The 20,309-nt window shown below is 44.6% G+C and overlaps 2 protein-coding genes across 3 annotated transcripts in view; one reads left to right on the plus strand and one right to left on the minus strand.

Moving 5' to 3' along the window:
* The window catches only part of LOC123067572 (uncharacterized), a 57,488-nt gene extending 52,419 nt beyond the window's left edge, over nt 1-5,069 (plus strand). The window contains exon 4 of the mRNA XM_044490314.1: nt 4,992-5,069. Within this exon, the coding sequence (XP_044346249.1) occupies nt 4,992-5,069 (78 nt within the window). The remainder of the gene's footprint in view (nt 1-4,991) is intronic.
* A 1,256-nt stretch (nt 5,070-6,325) lies between these two features.
* Nucleotides 6,326-8,032, minus strand: LOC123070736 (uncharacterized). 2 transcript variants are annotated; one of them, XM_044494048.1, is made up of 2 exons: nt 7,848-8,032; nt 6,326-7,770 (listed from the first exon to the last, which is right to left on the minus strand). In XM_044494048.1, exon 2 carries the CDS (start codon nt 7,513-7,515, stop codon nt 6,544-6,546), a length of 972 nt encoding a protein of 323 aa, XP_044349983.1. In that variant the 5' UTR covers nt 7,516-7,770; nt 7,848-8,032; the 3' UTR covers nt 6,326-6,543. The 2 variants fall into 2 exon arrangements, with proteins under 2 accessions (XP_044349983.1, XP_044349982.1); XM_044494047.1 differs by having other exon boundaries at nt 6,326-7,765; nt 7,848-8,029.
* Between the last annotated feature and the right edge of the window lie 12,277 nt (nt 8,033-20,309).

Here is a 20,309-nt window from a genome sequence, read left to right on the forward strand (position 1 = left end):
TCGTGCAAGTGAAAGGCAATAATGATGATATATGATGGACTTATTGGGATGAGAAAAGCTGGTATGAACTCGACCTCTCTTGTTTTTGTAAATATGATGATTCATCGTTCCTGATTCAACTATTATGAAGTAAACATATTTGCAATGACATTTAGAGATTATAGTTGCTTGTGCCATGCTTGATTAGCTATGAGTTATAATGGTTTACCTTGCGTGCCAACATGCTATTGAGATGATTATGATGTGGTATGATAGGATGGTATCCTCCTTTAAATGAATTGAGTGACTCGACTTGGCACATGTTCACGCATGTAGTTGAATCAAATCAACATAGCCTTCATAATATTTATGTTCATGGTGTATTATATCCTACTCATGCTTATATTCGGTGTAAATTAATTTTAATGCATGTTTACGACTGTTGTCGCTCTCTCAGTTGGTCGCTTCCCAGTCTTTTGCTAGCTTTCACCTGTACTAAGCGGGAATACTGCTTGTGCATCCAAACTCCTTAAACCCCAAAGTTATTCCATATGAGTCCACTATACCTACCTATATGCGGTATTTACCTGATGTTCCAAGTAAATTTGTATGTGCCAAGCTCTAAACCTTCAAATAAACATTCTGTTTTGCATGCTCGAATAGCTCATATGTCAACTAGAGCTGCCCTTATCTTCCGTGTTAGGCGGGTTATTCTCAAGAGGAGTGGACTCCGCTCCTCATTCACGAGAAAATGGCTGGTATTCGGGATGCCCAGTCCCATGCTTTATGCAAACTAAATCAAAATAACTGCAAATAAAACTCCCCTTGGGACCCGTTGAATGTTGGAGGCACTCGTTGTTTCGAGCAAGCCATGGATTGATGCTTGTGGAGGAAGGGGAGTATAAACTTTACCATTCTGTTTGGGAACCGCCTATAATCTGTTTAGCATGGAAGATATCGTCGTCTTTTAGTTGTTATGTTAACAATGAAAGTATGCCGCTCAAAATATAATTTATCTCTATTTCAAAATCGAGCTCTGGCACATCTACAAATCCCTGCTTCCCTCTGCGAAGGGCCTATATTTTTACTTTTATGTTGAGTCATCACCCTTCTTATTAAAAACCACCCACTTGAGAGCACACTGTCGTTTGCATTCATTATGATGGGTATGACTTGACTGGATCTCTTTTACCATGAATTACAATGTTTAGTCAGTCCTTGATCTTTAAAGGTGCTCTGCATTTATGTTTTGCGGTCTCAGAAAGGGCTAGCGAGATACCATTTTGTTATATCATGTTATGATTATTTTGAGAAAGTGTTGTCATCCGAGTTTTATTATTATGGCTCGCTAGCTGATTATGCTATTGATATGAGTAATCGTGAGACCTACGTGTTATTGTGAGTATGGTTAGTTCATAATAATTGCTGAAACTTGAATGCTGGCTTTTCATGTTTACAACAACAAGAGCAAACAGAGTTTGTAAAAGTTTTTCTTTTTCTATTTCAGTTTGTCAACTGAATTGCTTGAGGACAAGCAAGGGTTTAAGCTTGGGGGAGTTGATACGTCTCCGTCGTATCTACTTTTCCAAACACTTTTGCCCTTGTTTTGGACTCTAACTTGTATGATTTGAATGGAACTAACCCGGACTGACGCTGTTTTCAGCAGAATTGCCATGGTGTTGTTTTATGTGCAGAAAACAAAAGTCTCGGAATGACCTGAAACTCCACGGAATACCTTAGAATAAATAATAAAAAATCCTCGCCAAAGATGAAGACAAGGGGGCCCACACCCTGTTCACGAGGGTGGGGGCGCGCCCCTCCCCCTGGGCGCGCCACCCTACCTCGTGGCCCCCCTGGTGGCCCTCCGACGCCAACTCCAACTCCATATATTGGCTTTCGGGGAGAAAAAAATTAGAGAGAAAGTTTCATCACGTTTTACGACACGGAGCCACCGCCAAGCCCTAATCTCTCTCAGGAGGGCTGATCTGGAGTCCGTTCGGGGCTCCGGAGAGGGGGATTCGTTGCCGTCATCATCATCAACCATCCTCCATCACCAATTTCATGATGCTCACCGCCGTGTGTGAGTAATTGCATCGTAGGCTTGCTGGACGGTGATGGGTTGGATGATATTTATCATGTAATCGAGTTAGTTTTGTTAGGCTTTGATCCCTAGTATCCACTATGTTCTGAGATTGATGTTGCTATGACTTTGCTATGCTTAATGCTTGTCACTAGGGCCCGAGTGCCATGATTTCAGATCTGAACCTATTATGTTTCCATGAATATATGTGTGTTCTTGATCCTATCTTGCAAGTCTATAGTCACCTACTATGTGTTATGATCCGGCAACCCCGAAGTGACAATAATCGGGACCACTCCCGGTGATGAACATAGTTTGAGGAGTTCATGTATTCACTATGTGCTAATGCTTTGTTCCGGTTCTCTATTAAAAGGAGGCCTTAATATCCCTTAGTTTCCAATAGGACCCCGCTGCCACGGGAGGGTAGGACAAAAGATGGCATGCAAGTTCTTTTCCATAAGCACGTATGACTATATACGAAATACATGCCTACATTACATTGATGAACTAGAGCTAGTTCTGTGTCACCCTATGTTATGACTGTTACATGATGAACCACATCCGGCATAATTATCCATCGCTAATCCGGTGCCTACGAGTTTTCCATATACTGGTTTACGCTTATTTACTTTTCCGTTGCTACTGTTACAATCACTACAAAAATACCAAAAACATTACTTTTGATGTCTTTACTTTGTTACCGTTACCACCACTATCATATTACTTTGCTACTAAACACTTTGCTGCAGATATTAAGTTTCCAGGTGTGGTGGAATTGACAACTCAGCTGCTAATACTTGAGAATATTCTTTGGCTCCCCTTGTGTCGAATCAACAAATTTGGGTTGGATACTCTACCCTCGAATACTGTTGCGATCCCCTATACTTGTGGGTTATCACGACGCGCAGAGCGCGCGTTTGGCATGACAGCACCCTCGGATGAACGCGGTCACCGCGTGGACCGTGACATCAGGCCACATATGCACTAACCATGATGTCTGGCGTGTAGTCCTTAGTAACTTTAGGTGTTACCACGGCTCGGTTGGTTTCCAGGTGCAGTAGAAGTGAAATGGTGAAGATGCTTAGTTACTGGACAGAAACTTTGAATAGTTACTGTGGTTAAACCATAGTGATTGAGTTTTACTGACTCTTACTAAGGTGAATAAGCATAGGGAAAAAACCAACTGCATTGGAGCTAGTAAAAAGGTAGTTGCTGTAGAAACCACCATTTCAGCCCAGAATTGAAAATATTTTCTGTAGCAAAAATACTCCAAAAAGTGGTGAAATATTTTTTCTCAGAAATGTGCCCTAGGGTCCAAAGAATATTTGAGATTTTTCTCAGGATTTTTGGGGCAACAGAAATGATGGTTGCTTTGGAGGTCAAAGATTTTAGCTAGGGTTTAGGAGGCAAAATGAATATTTTTCATTTAAGAAAAATATTCCAAGCAATTTTGTTGGGTTGGCCAGGAGTAAAATGATGGGTTAGAAGAGGAGAGGGGGCACTTGGGTGAAAATCAAGGGATACCCAAGTGATCAAGTCCAAATGGAATGATTCAAAACTCCAAATTCAAACCAACTCAGAAGAAAATCAGGCAAAGAAAAGAGGGCAAAAACCAGGCTGTTACACATATGTATGATTAGTTGGTTGGTAAGGACCCATACTAATATACTCCTTTCTAGCAAGATCTCTAATGTCTGCATCTAACTCCTCAATTACTAATATACTCCCTTCTAGCAAGAATTTAATGTCCTGTTCCTTTTACTCATCTAGCGTTCCTGTAAAATTTTAGAGAAACACAAATTTCTCAATGTCAAAATCGGTTTCTATCTAATAAATAGACAAACAATGGCATCTAGCAACTAAAATCATCATCAAATACTGACAATGTGGCATCTATAAACAAAAAGAGGGCATCTATAAGTATTGTACTGAGAAAGTGAGGACCGAGGAGTGAGCCAGTGAGGACTTGAGGACTAGGAGTGGGCTCCAGGCACAGACGACTGGACCGCGGGTTCGGTCGGATAAACCTGAAGGAATTTTTTGAAAAAATGTCGTTGCGACAAGAATTACGGGACGGAGGGAGTACTTAGCTAAGTGCTAAAATACGCGAAAACTCTGGGCCGAAGCACCAAGGTCGTAAATTATTCAATATCCCTATATTTGATCATTTTGCATTATCTATTCAGGTAACACAGAAGATAGGCTGTGCTATATGAATGAAGACAACAGAGAAGATGTTCACAAACCATCCATGACACATGACATTGGGAATCTTGATTTACTATGTTCATCTACATAATGTTCTTCTGTAGGCAAGTTGTTAGAACATTATTACTAGTTTTCTTTTTGAACCAAGAACATTATTACTAGTTTGTAACCCCCACATATCTTATATCTCCCTGCTGCCTTTTCTCTGTAGTGCATAAACTTGGCTCTAATAACATTGTTGTTTTTACATAATCAATTGCTCTTGCACTTCTATAAGTTGTTCAAGTGCACTTTCTTCGCTGGGTGTTAGACAAGTACACTTCTAGACTAAAGTTTGACATTTATCCATGGCAATACCAAAGATATTCGTTAGTCTCAGTCCCGCCGTTTTTGCTATCACCGTTCTGGGGAAGGCAGGCAACCCTATCCAATTCTCACTTGTAAAGCTATTTTTGATGGATATGCTCCAAGGATAATGAGAACGATAACAAGAAATACATACAAGTAAAATACTTTGTAAAGCTATTTTTGATGGATATGCTCCAAGGATAATGAGAACGATAACAAGAAATACATACAAGAAAAATACTTTCTATAGATAAGTTCCGAAAACGATGAATGGCAGGATGCTAACTAGGTCCTCTAGTGCTTTGCGTACTTGTGATTCATAATATTTCCATAGTCACTTTCTGTTTCTTGTGTGCTGACATATCCCCTTTTGTAGCCTGTAGGTTATCAAGAGGGTATGGTAGGAACTGTCAGACCCAAGGAGGATCTGAAGAACTGGATCCAGAGGAACTAGTCTGAACTTAGCTATTTCATTCACTTTCAGAGGAAAGATTGGAGCAGTTTAGCTTCTTACAAAGGAACCTAGCCAGCCAGGAACACTGGCGGCGCAAAGGGGGAAACCCTAGAAAACTGGGAGATGGTTCTAGCGTCTCCAATCCCTGGCTTTATAGCCTTACAAACCCAAAAAAGAAAAGAAGAAAATGAATACTTAGTGGTTGAGGCTGCAAGCCTTTTGCCGGAAAGTGAACAGCGACGCGTCCGAGTCGGGGAGCCGTCCGATGCGTGATCCACGGTGTCAGCTTCATCATAACTCGCGAAATGGTACGGGTGAAGGGAAGACGTTGGATCCGGGATGGACGGCTCAGCTGTCTTCGCGTGCTCGTGGAAGCAATTCAAATTAACTGAACTTTGCCTTCAGGTGTTGCTACGTTGCAGACGGTCCTGACAGGAACCACCGGAAGACTGTATGATTCTTTTCTTGGCATCCATTATTATCCATTACAAATACTTAGCTCAGTATTAAAACACCTGAAAGCTCTGGGCCAATGCACCAGGGTGATAAGCTCTTCAATACCTTTGACATTCTCTCAACTCAGATAACACAGAAGATAAGACGCACAATATGAGTTAAGATTAGAGAAGATTTTCCCAGACCATCAATGGCATGACCTTGGGACTTCTGATTTATCATGTTCATCTACTTATTTTGTGTGTGTAGGGAAGTGGTCAATAGTCAGTTCATTGTTACTAGTCTGTAACGCTCACATGTCCTATATTTTGGAATCATGTTTACGTTACTTAATGTCAGAATTTCATTGCCTGTATCAAACCAAGATAGTATTAATGATAAGATGTATTGTACTCCACTTCTTCCACTGAGATGATTTTGTCCATGTTGCAGGCTTGCTGGTTTTGCAAATTAGTCTTCAGTTGGACATTCCCATCCAGTTCTTGCGCACAAGATGAAACAGTCTGGCAGATGGACAACCAGTTGGGAGCTGTGGAGACTGAAAAGAAGCCATGCGTAAGACAATATGGATAATCTAGAGTTTCTACACCGACTATGTATTTCATCACAAATAATCCATTAACATTAATCGGATCATAGCAGAAAAATTAAGTTTATTGCTTCATAAATTATGTACATCAGATTCTCTCAAATGAAGATGAAGGTGTATGGTACTACTGCTGTAAAAACAGAGGTGTATATCTCAGTTGCGTTTTGACAGATGATATATACACAAAAATCTAATGCTTTGGAGAAAACAGTGATAAATGCAGATGGTAATAGTTTTCCTCTCTTCACAAAGTTCACATTTCAGAGGTGACAACGAAAACAAATTCTACGACGCATGATAAACATGTACCCTCTCTAACTGAGAATACACCAAAACCTTGAACTAAGGTGCTAGGCACCACTTTATTGCAGGTATCCAAACAAACAAAAAAAGTACTAGTACAGTGCTAAATTTTCCTTGCACATGAAGTCAGTCGTCTGTGGGTAACAGCCACATCGGTGGACGTGGCGGTGGCAGCAGGCAACCATTTTTGTGTCTAAAAGGACGTTGCACTTCTTCAGTCCCTTTCTCCAGGTTGAAAATGTGCAGGTAATTCTCCTCGGCAGCGATGTTGTTCAGAAAGTAGATACAGTTGCTAGACAAACCATGTTCACTGGCCGAACATGATGCTCCAAAGTTGGAAGCTCCGATGCTGTCTCCACCCAAGAGGAACACCCTATCACCAATCCTGTCCACCTTGCACCATTCCGGCCTCGAGAAATCCATCTTATACACGTCGACCTTGTCGATTTTGTGCACGTTGTGTCCAAGAAAGACAACGACCACCATAAAGAGGTCACCACATGATTCAACCAAGTAAGTTGAAGTAAACGGCATGGTGTCGGGCAGTTCAACCATATCAACTTCAAACTCAGTGAGGCTGAGCTCAGGGCTGAACTCCACTACTCCAAGGGCGTGTCCCGTGAACGTGTAGTAGACCTTGCCCCCAACAGCAGCAATGCCTTTAAGTTTGGCCATATGTATCTCCCGGGGCTTGTCATCTGCGAGGAACATGGTGAGCTCATAGTTGTAAGAGTCCCATTGGCTTCCTCCGATTCGGCACACCAACAGATTAGGCTGGTCAAGATCGAGGACCAGAACAGTGCAAGACGATGTCGAGCTAGGCTTGTCGGAAAGCAGGCACTTGCACCTCCTGGGAAATTCTTGTTTTGGGGATGGAAAGCTGATCCTCTGGCCGTCCTGAGGACGCCACAGGAACGTGTGCAGGGAAGCAGGTTCCAGCGCGAGCACCCAGCCCTGTGGAGACTCGAAGCACCTGTAGTCCTTGAGTTCATGGATGGCTGCGGTGCTCACGGCCTGGTTGGAGATGCTGAACCGCGTCTGGCAGTCATCTGTACGGTTCCCAAGATCATGCACAAGCAATGGGAAGGGGCCTTCCATCTGCTGCAGCCTGCAGGCTAGGAATTTCCTCAAGTATTTCTAGCACTAGTATTCAGCAACAGCAAGCAAAAAAAGACTCAGCACCCGGATCTCTGGCTGCGCCTTGGCCCTTGGGTGTTCTTGGCCCCCTTTATTTATAGCGATTGATGTCGTCCTTCTTGGTGATCTCTGCCGTCTCCCACCTGGAATCGGGCTCCCAACTCCGCTGCTAGGTCGAATTCGTCTCCCTCCGGGAATCCGGCTATCAATCCTGCACTTCAACGATGAGGAGATGCAGACCTAGGTCACGGGGGAAGCAAGAAAAATCGATTTTTTTTTTTTGTGGTGCTTACCAGTTACTACCAACACGGATCTCTTCCCGATTCCTCTGCTCTTGTTCCCCCCGGATGCGGATTCGCCTCCTGTGCCCACGGCCGCCGTCTCCTTGGTCGTCCACGGTGATTTGAAGGTGGGCAGGTTTTCGGATAAGGTCCGGCTCGTCTTGTGCGTTCAGTTAGACCCAGCCTGTCGGTTCGCTCAGTTTCTTCATATTTTACCCATCGGTACGGTGTCCATGGTTTTCATTTTCAGTCAGATTTCGATTAAATTCACTGAATTTTATTATTTTCAAAAGTCACTAAAATATTTACCTTCCGGTTAAAATATTTCAGTAATTTCAGCACTACGAGTTGATTCAAGTGTTTTTCAAAAATAACTTCAAAAAACGCAAATATTTAATGGGAAACGCTTGCCATCAGCCGGCGGATCGCACGTGCGTGATCCACCGCCTACTCCCTGTGACGCGTGTGTCTCTTTTCGCAATTTTTTCTGCAACATCATGTGTTGCAAAATTATCTTCCGTAACAACATCCTATGTTGTAAAAAGATAAAGACGAGAAAAGCTACACATGTTTTCTGCAACATCATCTGTGTTGTAAAATTTTCTTCCGCAATAACATCTATGCTGCAAAAATAGCAAAGAAAAAAATCTGCAATATCACCTATATTGCAACAGGTTGCTGCAACATAAGCTTTGTAGCAAAGAATTCTGCAACACTAATCTTGTTGCAGTGATTAGGATGATGCTAGATAGCTGTAGGTCGAACGATTGTCGAGCTTTTAAAAGATTCGGCGGCCGACGCGTAGCGTGGTCCATATTAATTAATGTCAAGCAAATATTACGGCCTTTTGTCCAAAAAGCAAACCAAAATCACTAAAATTCACTTAATTTTGATGATTTCGATTGGTACTGAAATTTTTCTGAAACTGAAAGTGAAAACATTATTGTGTCCGGCTCCCACTCTCCCTTCGGCACCGACATTTCCCCTTGCTAATTTGCTCCCTATATAAATTTTATTACGAGCTTCACATCATGAGGTTTTTCGTCGTTTATGTTTCACTCTTCAGGCTGCCAGAGTTATCAGCATTTACATCCAACTCGGCAAAGATGAGCAAAGAACCTAGCCACGAGGGATATGTTAAGTGGCGGTTCATGGGACATGATGTCATTTGGAACATGTTCATCGTGGAAGAAATTTTCCGCGACCTTGGTGGTTTCGGACCCTATAGATGCGCACTTGGATGGTCCTCGGTGCTTTGGTTGCTCAATGTGCAATTGGTTGTACTAGGGACTAGTGTTGGAGTCAAATACATCAGATCTCGGGATGGGGGATCCCGAATAGGTAGCCTTGGTGCGATGGTAACAGGGGACACTGTAACGCCCGGATAATTATGCTACAGTGAAGCTCTGCAAATGATGCCACGTCACCTCCATTACTGTTGCTAATCACGTGTTAGTTCTAAACATTTCAAATTCAAAAATGAATTAGTGACAACCACCCAAAGTTTTCAAAAGTTGAAACAAAAATGTCCGGACAGTGCCAAATATGGCATAGGTAATTATGGTGTAGAAGACACAATTTTATAAAATACTTAAATACCCTAAATTAAATAAAACAAAAAAGGAAAATAAAGAAAAGAAAAGAAAACACAAAAACAGAAAACAAAACTAACAAAAAAGGAAAAGAACCCCCCTCTCCCTGGGCGAATGGCCCAACTAGCCAACAGCCAGCCAGCCAACCGGCCCATCCGGGTCGGCCCACTCCCCCGTCCCCCTTGTCGCCTCATTCCCCGCGCCCTGTTCCTCCGCCCACCCCATGAACAGGACGAACAGGGGTGCGTCCCCGTCGCACCACCTCGCCGTCCCTGTCAAGGGGATAAGATCGCCAGCGCCCCCGCATCCTCGATCCCATCTCCCACTCACCTCACGCTCCCTCTCGGCCTCCTTCTCCCCTCAGATCCACATCGCCGCTCCTCGCTCTCCCCCATGGCCGAGCGCCTTCGTCGCCGCCGCTCGCAGTAGACGCGACCACCGTCGCCCGTTCACCTATCCGACGAGTCCAACAGCTCTGCCTCGCTCCTCTGCTTCGACTACAGCGCTGAATCGAGCCTTGCAACGCCCACGACGCCGCTGTCTTCCTCCTATGCTCCGACAAGCTTCGCCGCCGCTTTTCACCAACTCCGGCGACGCCCTCTACTGCTACTAAACCCCCAAGGGCCACCGTGTGTGCCGCTCGGTGAGCCCCCGCTTCCTCCCCGTTTGCTCTCTCTCGCGCGCCCTAACTAGCTGCCGCCGAAGCGCCCGGACGCAGCACCGCGGATCTCGTCGCCGACAAGACTCCGGTGACCGAATGGTCACGGGCATGATTCCGTTGAACTCACCGCATCGAGTAGGGTCCGACTAGCCATCCCGTTTTCCCAGTAGCGCGCCGCATCGCCGTTGCCGTTGCTCGCCCGAGACACCCCACCGCCAGCGACGTCGTACTGCTCGTCTCCGGCCACGCAGCCCGCGAAACCACCATCAACCGACGCGTCATCGTCTTGCCGTTCTAACACGCCCGACCGCGACCAAAATGATGCCCTGTGGGCGATTTCTGACGATGCCCGAGGACGTGCCGCCGCGAACAAGCTCGCCGACGTGATTCCGATGAGTCGCCGGCTGTCGCTGAGTTGGCCTGACGCGTGGGCCCCCTTGTGTCGTTGACGGGTGGGCCCCATTGACCCGTTGACCTCGGTCAGCGCTGACGTGGCTCCCCTGTGTCCATGACATGCGGGCCCCACGCCATAAATGAATAAAAATAAATAGATAAATTGCTAATTAATGAAATTAGTTAATTAAAAACTTAATCTCTCACTGACTACTGGGCCCCACCCGCTAATTAACCCATTTAGTTAGTCTAAACCCCCTGTAAGTGCCCCTGACAATGACATGTGGGTCCCACTGGACCCACCTGTCTAGTTTGGCTGGTCAACCGACCAGTTGACTTGTTGACGTCACCCTGATGTCATGCTTATTTTATCATTTACTATTCTGGATAATTCGAATTTAAATAAATAATTAAAATAAAAAAATGATTAAAACTTTAGAAAATCATATAAAATAATCCGTAACTCGGATGAAAATACTTTGTACATGAAAGTTGCTTAGAACGACGAGACAAATCCGAATACACAACCCGTTCATCCACCACACATCCCTAGCATAGCAAACACGCAACTTCCCCCTCCGGTTCATTTGTCCGAAAACGTGAAACACCGGGAATACTTTCCCGGATGTTTCCCCCCTATGCCGGTATCACCTACTACCGCGTTGGGGCACACCTAGCACCGTTCATTGTCATGTCATGCATCGTCATGCATATGTTTGCTTTTATATTTATTGTTTCTTCCCCCCTCTTCTCTCGCTAGAAACCGAGACCGACGCCGCTGCTACCCAGTACGACTACGGTGTTGACGACCTCTCCTTCTCGGCTGAGCTTCTAGGCAAGCCCCCTCCCTTGATCACCAGATATCGCCTATTCTTCTCTCTAATGCTTGCATTAGAATAGTGTAGCATGTTACTGCTTTCCGTTAATCCTATTCTGATGCATAGCCTATCCTTGCTACTACTGTTGTTACCTTTACCTGCAATCCTACATGCTTAGTATAGGATGCTAGTATTCCATCTGTGGCCCTACATTCTTGTCCGTCTGCCATGCTATACTATCAGGTCGTGATCACTCGGGAGGTGATCATGGGTTTATACATACATACATACATACATACATACATATTATACAAATTACATGATGTGACTAAAGTCGGGTCGACTCGTAGAGTACCCGCGAGTGATTCATGGATTGGGGGCTGAAAGGACCTTTGTCCCGACAGCCCTCTGTGTGGATCTTTGTGGCGGAGCGACAGGGCAGGTTGAGACCACCTAGGCGAGAGGTGGGCCTGGCCCTGGTCGGCGTTCATGATTACTTCATAATAACACGCTTAACGAGATCTTGGTATTTGATCTGAGTCTGGCCACTTGCCTATACGCACTAACCAGCTACGCGGGAACAGTTATGGGCACTCGGCGTCGTGGTATCAGCCGAAGCCTCCTTGATGTCAGCAACTGAGCGGCGCGCTGTAAGTGCATCTAGTTCCACCCCTAGTTGGTTTTGTAGTATTGATGACAAACCTGGTTGAGGGACTAATGTGTTTGTGAGAATTGCAGGATAACACAGGTAGTAGTCCCTCATTGATTCGGTTTACCTACCGGATATGACCCCTAAAAATGTGTGAAGACATTGAAGACAATGGTGGTCTGTGAAGCTATTCACGTTGAAGATTATGACATGAGAAGACATCGCGTGAAGACTATGGAGCGCGAAGACTTAGTTGTTTCGTTGTTTCCTTTTCTTCTTTGTTGAGTCATAGGAACCACCATACTGTTAAGTGGGGTCCAAGTGAACAAAGTCAGAGTGACTGAAGTGATGCTCAACCAAATCCTATGTCTTTGAGCGAAGACAATGAGAGCAAATCTTATCCAGAGTCGGATGAGTCAGCTTTACTTGTAGCCCAAGTCAAGCTGCCGCGTGTGTTTGAAATCTGACCGTTGTGACACGTGTCAGTTCTTTAGTGACCCAGGGTCATTTCGGACAAATCAGGTCAGGTTGCCCAGTGGCTATAAATAGCCCACCCCCTACACCATAAATTGGTGGCTGCTCAGAGTTAGTACACGGCTTTTGTCGTTTGAGAGCAACCCACCTCCGAAGCACTTGAGAGAGAATCCTTGCAAGGACAAAGCCCAAACCACCCATAGCCCAAAGAGTGTTTGGCATCACTGAAGTCTTTCTGTCCGCGTGATGTGAAGACTTGTTACACTTCAGGACTATGAGCATCCAAGAGTCATTGTGGATTGCTGGTGAACGAAGTCTGGGAAGGTTTGGAAGTCTACCTTGAAGACTTACCAGAGTGATTGGGCGGGGACTAGGTGTCCTTAGCTCAAGGGGAATAAGGTGAAGACACGGTCTTCTGAGTTAAATCTCAGCCTCCCTAACCAGACATACAGTTGTCACAACAACTGGAACTAGTCGAACAAATCTCTGTCCTCCCGAAGCTACTGGTTCTTTCTCTCACTTCTCTTTACTTATAGTTTGTCTTCGTGAAGTCATCGCCTGCTTGCATTATCTGTTTGACTTCACTGTGTGACTACTTGTCCTGATTGGCTTCATACTATCTTCCATCTTGATCCATACTGCCTAGTTGCTGATAGTCTTCGTGCTTTCACTTCATTGAATACTTGACTATGGCTTGTCTAGTGTAGTCTACCTTCTGCTGTATATGAATAGTGTCATTTCTATTGTTTGTCTTTGAAACTCCCATATTTTGAAGACTTTCATAAAAATCTCCTATTCACCCCCCTCTAGTCGATAAATAGCTCTTTCAATTCGTATCAGAGTAAGGTACTCCCTTGTTCTGTGTAATTCGGTTTAACCACCTGGAGTTTTAGCTATGTCGACTGCAGGGATAATCAAAGTCTCCGCTGCGTGCCCCATCTTCGATGGCACTGAGTATCCCTACTGGAAGAGTAAGATGCGCATGCATCTTGAAGCCATTGATGTCGATCTATGGTATGTCATCAAGAACGGCTTTCCCAAGACCGGTGAAGGGGTCACCCTGCTGATGTCAAGAAGTTCGTTCAATTGGACTCTACCGCTAAGAACATCATCTGTGGTCATCTGACCAAGGGACAGTATGGCCGTGTGAGTGCTCTGGAAACATCGAAGCTAGTCTGGGACTGGCTCTCCAAGGTCAATGAAGGCGTCTCAACTCAGCGAGATCAAAGGATCAGTGTTCTCCGCAACCTCTTCAACCGCTTCAAGAGACACGACAATGAGAATGTCCAGCTCACATTTGATCGCCTCACTGATATCACAAATGAGCTCAAAGCACTCGACGCCACTGAGATCACAAAGCATGAAATAGTCAAGACACTACTGAGATCACTTGATAGCTCATTTGACACCTTAGTCCTGATGATTCAAGAATGCCTTGACTTCAAGACTCTCAGTCCGTCTGACATACTTGAGAGGCTCAACACACATGAGTTCCAGCTATCTGAGAAACGGGATATCTATGGCCCCAACTATGGACGAACTCGCGCTTTGAAGGCAAAGGCTGCTGCTTCCTCATCTGAAGAAGAACCTGACTTCAGTTCTGGTGATCCTGAAGACATTGGAAAGGAGCTTCCAGAAATTCACCAAGAAGAAAGGCTTCAGAAAGTCTTCACGATCCAACTCAAGGAATGATGAAGCTTCCACCCATGACCACAAGAAGAGAACTTGCCACAACTGCAAGAAACCTGGTCACTGCATCTCTGAGTGTCCACAGTGGGACAATGAGAAGAAGAAGAAGAAGAAGAAGAAGAAGAAGAGCAAATAATATGATTCTGATGACAAGATGAAGAAGAAATCCTCAAAGTCTTCTTCCAAGTCTTCATCACACAAGAAGAGCTCTTCTGGTAAGGCTCGTGCTTTTGTTGGCAAGGAGATGGATTCAGAGGAGGAGTCTGCTTCTGAGGAGGCGGAGGTGGAGTCTGAGGAGGAGTCCGACTCTGGTGTTGCGAGTCTGGCTCTAGCTACAGCCTACGTCGCCAAGTCCATCTTCAACACTGAAGACAATGGCTCCGTCACCAACGCTGTTGATAATGACAAGGACGACTCGGCTCCCACCTACCGCTTCATGGCACGTGGTGCCAAGGGAAAGGTCTCCAGCCAGAAATCAAAGGCGTCCGATGCTAATGCCGGGGACCTTAAACATCTTGTGGGGTGCAAGATAAAATGCCCAAATGGTCTTACTATGTATTTTGTTCCGGGATTCCTTGACACTCATCCTATCTATCCTAACCAAGATCTGAATTTTCATGATCCACTTGTTCGTCAAATGTTTATGCTTCACAACTCGCTTGGTGAAGCCTATCCCCCAAACTGCACTGTAGGCTATGACACCTCGTGCTTCAGAATGGATTATGGACAGTGGATGCACTAACCACCTGACTGGCGATCGAAGTCTTCTGATGGATTCAACGCTATGTCCATCAGACAAGAGTCACATCACATTTGCTGACACTGGTAAAAGCAAGGTATTGGGTCTAGGTAGAGTTGCAATATCAAGGGATCAGCACATGGATAAAGTGATGCTTGTTGAATCCCTTGGTTTCAACTTAATGTCTGTCTCAATGCTTTGTGACTTAAACATGATTGTGCTATTTGGAAAATATCGATGCCTTGTGCTAATGGAATCTGACAAGTCTCTAGTCTTTGAAGGGTATTGGAAAGACGATCTGTATATGGTAGATTTCTCAGCAGGACCATAGATGGCCGTATGTCTTCTAGCAAAAGCTTCAGAGTGCTGGATTTGGCATCGAAGGCTAGGGCATGCTAGCATGAGGAACTTGCACACTCTCGCGAAGAAGAAGCATATCGTGGGCATCGAAGGCGTCAAGTTCAAGAAGGATCATCTATGTGGTGCCTGCGAAGCTGGAAAGATGACTAGGGCCAAGCATCCCTCGAAGACAATCATGACTTCATCTCAACCCTTCGAGCTGCTGCACATGGAATTATTTGGCCCTACCCACTACTCTACCCTTACTACCACTGCTTGCCTCTATGGTTTCGTCATTGTTGATGATTATTCAAGATATACATATAATCCTCTACAAGAATGAAGTGCAGGATGTCTTCAGACGCTTTGCCAATCATGCCATGACGAACGATGGCGTCAAGATCAAGCGTATCAGAAGTGACAACGGCACTGAGTTCAAGAACACCGACCCCGACCTCGACCTATATCTGGATACTGTGGGCATCACTCATGAGTTCTCAGCTCCATACACACCACAGCAGAATGGCATCGTGGAGCGCAAGAACAGAACCCTTATTGAGATGGCCCGAACGATGCTCAATGAGTACAAGACTCCACGGAAGTTCTGGCCTGAAGCCATTGATACTGCATGCCATGTCATCAACCGTGTTTATCTTCACAAGCTTCTGAAGAAAACGTCCTATGAACTCCTGACTGGTTAGAAGCCAAATGTAAGATACTTCAGAGTATTTGGTGCTAGGTGTTGGATCAAGGATCCACATCACACTTCAAAATTTGCACTGAAAGCACATGAAGGTTTTATGCTTGGTTACGGAAAGGATTCGCACTCCTACAGAGTCTTCAAGCTCTTTCACTATAAAGTGGTTGAAACTGTGGATGTGCGGTTAGATGAGACTAACAGGTCGCAAAGAGAGAACCTGCCAAATGTGCTAGATGAAGTACCTCCAAGTGAATCAATCAAGCAGATGGGAATTGGAGAGATCATTCTGTCTGAAGCTCAGACTGAAGAAGAGCTTATCATTTCTGCAGCTAATCAACCTGAAGACAATGCTCAACCTGAAGACAATCCCCCAAATGATGACATTGATCAACAAGAGCAAAATCTTTGTCCTGTTCATCCTGGTGTTGCAAATGAAGTGCATATTGAGAAGATAATTGACAACATCAATGCACCTGGTCCACTCACTCGTTCAAGAGCAACACAACCAATCAATTTCTATGGGCATTTTGCATTTGTCTCAATCTCTGAACCCAAGGAAGTTGTTGAAGCCTTCATGGAACCTGAATGGATTCAAGCTATGCAAGAAGAGCTTCAACAGTTCGAGCTGAACAATGTGTGGGAATTGGTCAAGCGTCCTGATCCTCAAAAGCACAACATCATTGGCACCAAATGGATATATCGCAACAAGCAAGATGAGCATGGTCAAGTTGTCAGAAACAAGGCTCATCTCGTTGCACAAGGTTACACTCAAGTGGAAGGAATTGACTTCGATAAAACATTTGCTCCGGTGGCTAGGCTTGAAGCCATTCGCATACTACTAGACTATGCAAATTATCACAACATCCTTCTGTATCAAATGGATGTAAAGAGTGCCTTTCTCAATGAAAAGAATGAAGAAGAAGTATATGTTGCACAACCTCCTGGCTTTGAAGATCCAAAACATCCTGATATGGTATACAAGCTCAACAAGGCACTGTATGGCCTCAAACAAGCCCCTCGTGCTTGGTATGACACGCTCAAAGACTTCCTGAAGAGCAAAGGCTTCAAACCTGGTTCACTAAATCCTACACTCTTCACGAAGACATATGACGGTGAACTATTTGTGTGCCAAATCTATGTGGATGACATTATCTTTGGCTGCACCAACAAGAAATATAGTGATGAGTTTGGGCACATGATGCAAGAGCAATATCAGATGTCCATGATGGGCGAGCTGAAGTTCTTCCTGGGTCTCCAAATCCGTCAGCAACGCAACGACATCTTCATATCTCAAGAAAAATACCTCAAAGATTGCCTGAAGAAGTTTGGAATGCAAGACTACAAAGGATACACGATGCCAATGCCAACTAAAAGTCATCTGGGTCCCGACGCCAATGGTAAAGAGTTCGATCAAAAGGTATACCGCTCCATGATTGGTTCTTTGCTTTATTTATGTGCATCTAGGCCAGATATAATGCTTAGTGTTTGCATGTGTGCCCGATTCCAAGCGGCACCAAAGGAATCGCATCACTTAGCTATGAAGCAAATTCTTCGATATTTGGCTTACACCCCAACACTAGGATTATGGTATCCAAAGGGCTCAGAGGTTGATCTAGTTGGATTCTCAGATGCTGATTATGCTGGTGACAAGGTTGATTGGAAGTCCACATCAGGCACATGTCACTTTCTGGGATGATCTCTTGTCTGTTGGTCTTCAAAGAAGCAGAACTGTGTATCTCTCTCCACTGCTGAATCCGAATACATTGCTGCTGGATCTTGCTGTGCTCAGCTTCTCTGGATGAAGCAAACTCTCAAGGACTATGGTATCCACCTGAAGAATGTGCCACTCTACTGCGACAATGAGAGCGCCATCAAGATTGCCAACAACCCAGTTCAACACTCGAAGACAAAGCACATTGAAATTTGTCATCACTTTCTCAGAGATCATGTCATGAAGGAAGATATTGATATCATTCACATCAACACTGAAGAGCAATTGGCCGATATCTTCACCAAGCCCTTGGATGAGAAAAGGTTTTGCAAGTTGCGGTGTGAGCTAAATATCTTGGCATCCTCAAATGTCCTGTGATTGTGCACACATCCTAACACTTATGCATTTTGATGACTTAGATGTGCAACACATGAAGTAATGTATATCTTCAATGAAGACATACACTCTAAGTGTGAATACATTAATGCGGAATTTTACTTCAGAGCGCCACGATAATTGTGCGCCATGTTTGGGTCTAATACTTCCTATATGGTGGGTAACGCCACCACCAAACATTTGTTTGAAGTGTTTCCCTTGGCGTTATGATTGCAAAGTCTTCGTATTTGATTTGTCTTCATCCCTGACTTATATTCAAGTTTATATTCATCTTGTTGATTTGGTCTTATACTAGTTATATACATATTTGTGTTATGTCCTCTACAACATTCAATTATAGCTATGGCTTTGTGCTGAATCTTTTGATCTAAGTGAATGTGATCGGACCCTAACCTATCTATGCTTCTACCTCAACTCTACTGTCCAAATCATATGCATTCTATTGAAAACTGTCGATTGTCTTCACTGAGACCTTGTCAGCTGAAGTCAATCTGACAAACATTTATATCCGTTTTTAATGCTATATCCTTATTGTCTGAAAGCCAGAGAATTCAGAACGACCACCACGACAATCCAGGCGTGCGTGGGAACATGGAACAACTTTCAAGGTGTTGCATGCTTGCCACGTGCCATTCAGATGTGAACCACCAGGGGCACCTGCGTAATTGCGTTGTGCTCTCCCTTTCCTTATAAATACCCATCACATCACGATCAAAATATTTCTTCCACCTCGCCACCCCTCGCAAACCCTAGCGCCACCACTAGCTCTCGACGACACCGACGATGAAGCGCTTAGCTGCCGCGACTTCACCAATGCCGTCCTCACACCGGCCGCAGACCTCGTCTTCTCCACCGCCGCCGTACGTGTCTTCCGTCGCCAAGTTAGGGCACAAAAGATCGAACTGCTCGGACTCCAACTTCGCTCTGTCTAGCAGTTCTTCGTGCGGTAATTAAAACTCACTTTTTACCGTCTTTTTGATCTGATAGATTCATCCCTATTCACCAAAAGCGGTTTCTAGATCTCCAAAGTTGAATCTATCTCTTTCTGCATCTCATACTATGCCTAGTCTATTCACTTATGCTTCTCTACAAGTTAAATTCCTCACTTGTACTTATTCTTGGATTCGTACAAATCTGGAACCAACTCTCAACAAATAAGTGAATGTCTTCGCGTTATGAGGTCAATGTCTTCAAACTGATTTATCTTCAAAATCTTATGAGAATGCATATGACCTCTTCCCCTTCCCTCGCACCTCTATTGCTGTCACAGGTACATGTCCGTGGGAGAATCCCTTGGTTCTCATAGTCTGCATTTATTTGCAGAATTCTTACAGAGTCACATAAATTCTCCTGAAGCTAGTTCTTGTTTGACTAGCCGCCGGAAGCCCTTGCTAGTTCTGAAGCCTTTCAGGTTAAGCTTCATGGCTACAGAGAAGTCAGCTAGAAAGGGTGGCAGACAGCACCGTGGGAATACTTCCAAGGATTTGCCACCAGATCTACACGAGATGTACAAGACAGACCCAGAGGAAACTTATGGTGAACGCAAGAATCGAATCCAATGGATTCGAAGATACTGGGCAGATGAATGGTTCAAGTACAGATTCGTCAAAGAAGAGTATGCCGAGAAGAATGCCATCAAGTGACCCTGGGGAGATATACTTTACAAAAATCTTCCTCCCAAGTCCAAGACTGAAGCTATTGAACAAGGCTTCTGTTCGTGCATGGTTCGCGGACCACAGCCAGAGGATGCATACCCTTCATCTCTGCTGTGGTGTCGCGAAGACAATCTGTTAAAGCGCAACTTCAAATTCGCCAAAGACTCTGCTATGAAGAATAAGAAGGCATTCAGACTTGACTTCAACCCAGGTCCGTCTGCTCCTCGGGAAGATGGCACCCGTGAAGCCAATGAAAATATAATCGGCCCCTTCTACAACCTTGAAGGCCTCATCACTCACATTGCCGTTCAAGGAGCAAATGTGGATCATTTTGGTGATGATGCTGACTCTGATGATGCACCAGCTCCTCCTCCTAAGCCGCATAAGCAAAAGAAATCTAAGGCTTCAAAACCTTCTGCGGCACCATAAGCTTCTCGAGTGAAGCCATTGGCAACTGCCCCTCCAGCTCCAAGTAACAATTCTAAAGATCTCTCTCGCATCTCCAAGAAGAGAGAGAAGACACAGAAGAAAAATGTTCAAAGTTCTGGTCAAGCCCTGACACGTGCTGCCATTCTGAGGAACAAAACCGAAGCCATTGATCTGTCATCAGATGATGAGTGTGGAGATGATGCTCTTGAGCAGCTGATAAAGAGCAAGC

Source organism: Triticum aestivum, chromosome 3B, assembly GCF_018294505.1.
Source record: "Triticum aestivum cultivar Chinese Spring chromosome 3B, IWGSC CS RefSeq v2.1, whole genome shotgun sequence".
NCBI lineage: Eukaryota > Viridiplantae > Streptophyta > Magnoliopsida > Poales > Poaceae > Triticum > Triticum aestivum.

Bases quoted from the DNA above. Each gene is read 5' to 3' on its own strand.
- LOC123070736 (XM_044494048.1), bottom strand. From the start codon at position 7,515: ATGGAAGGCCCCTTCCCATTGCTTGTGCATGATCTTGGGAACCGTACA.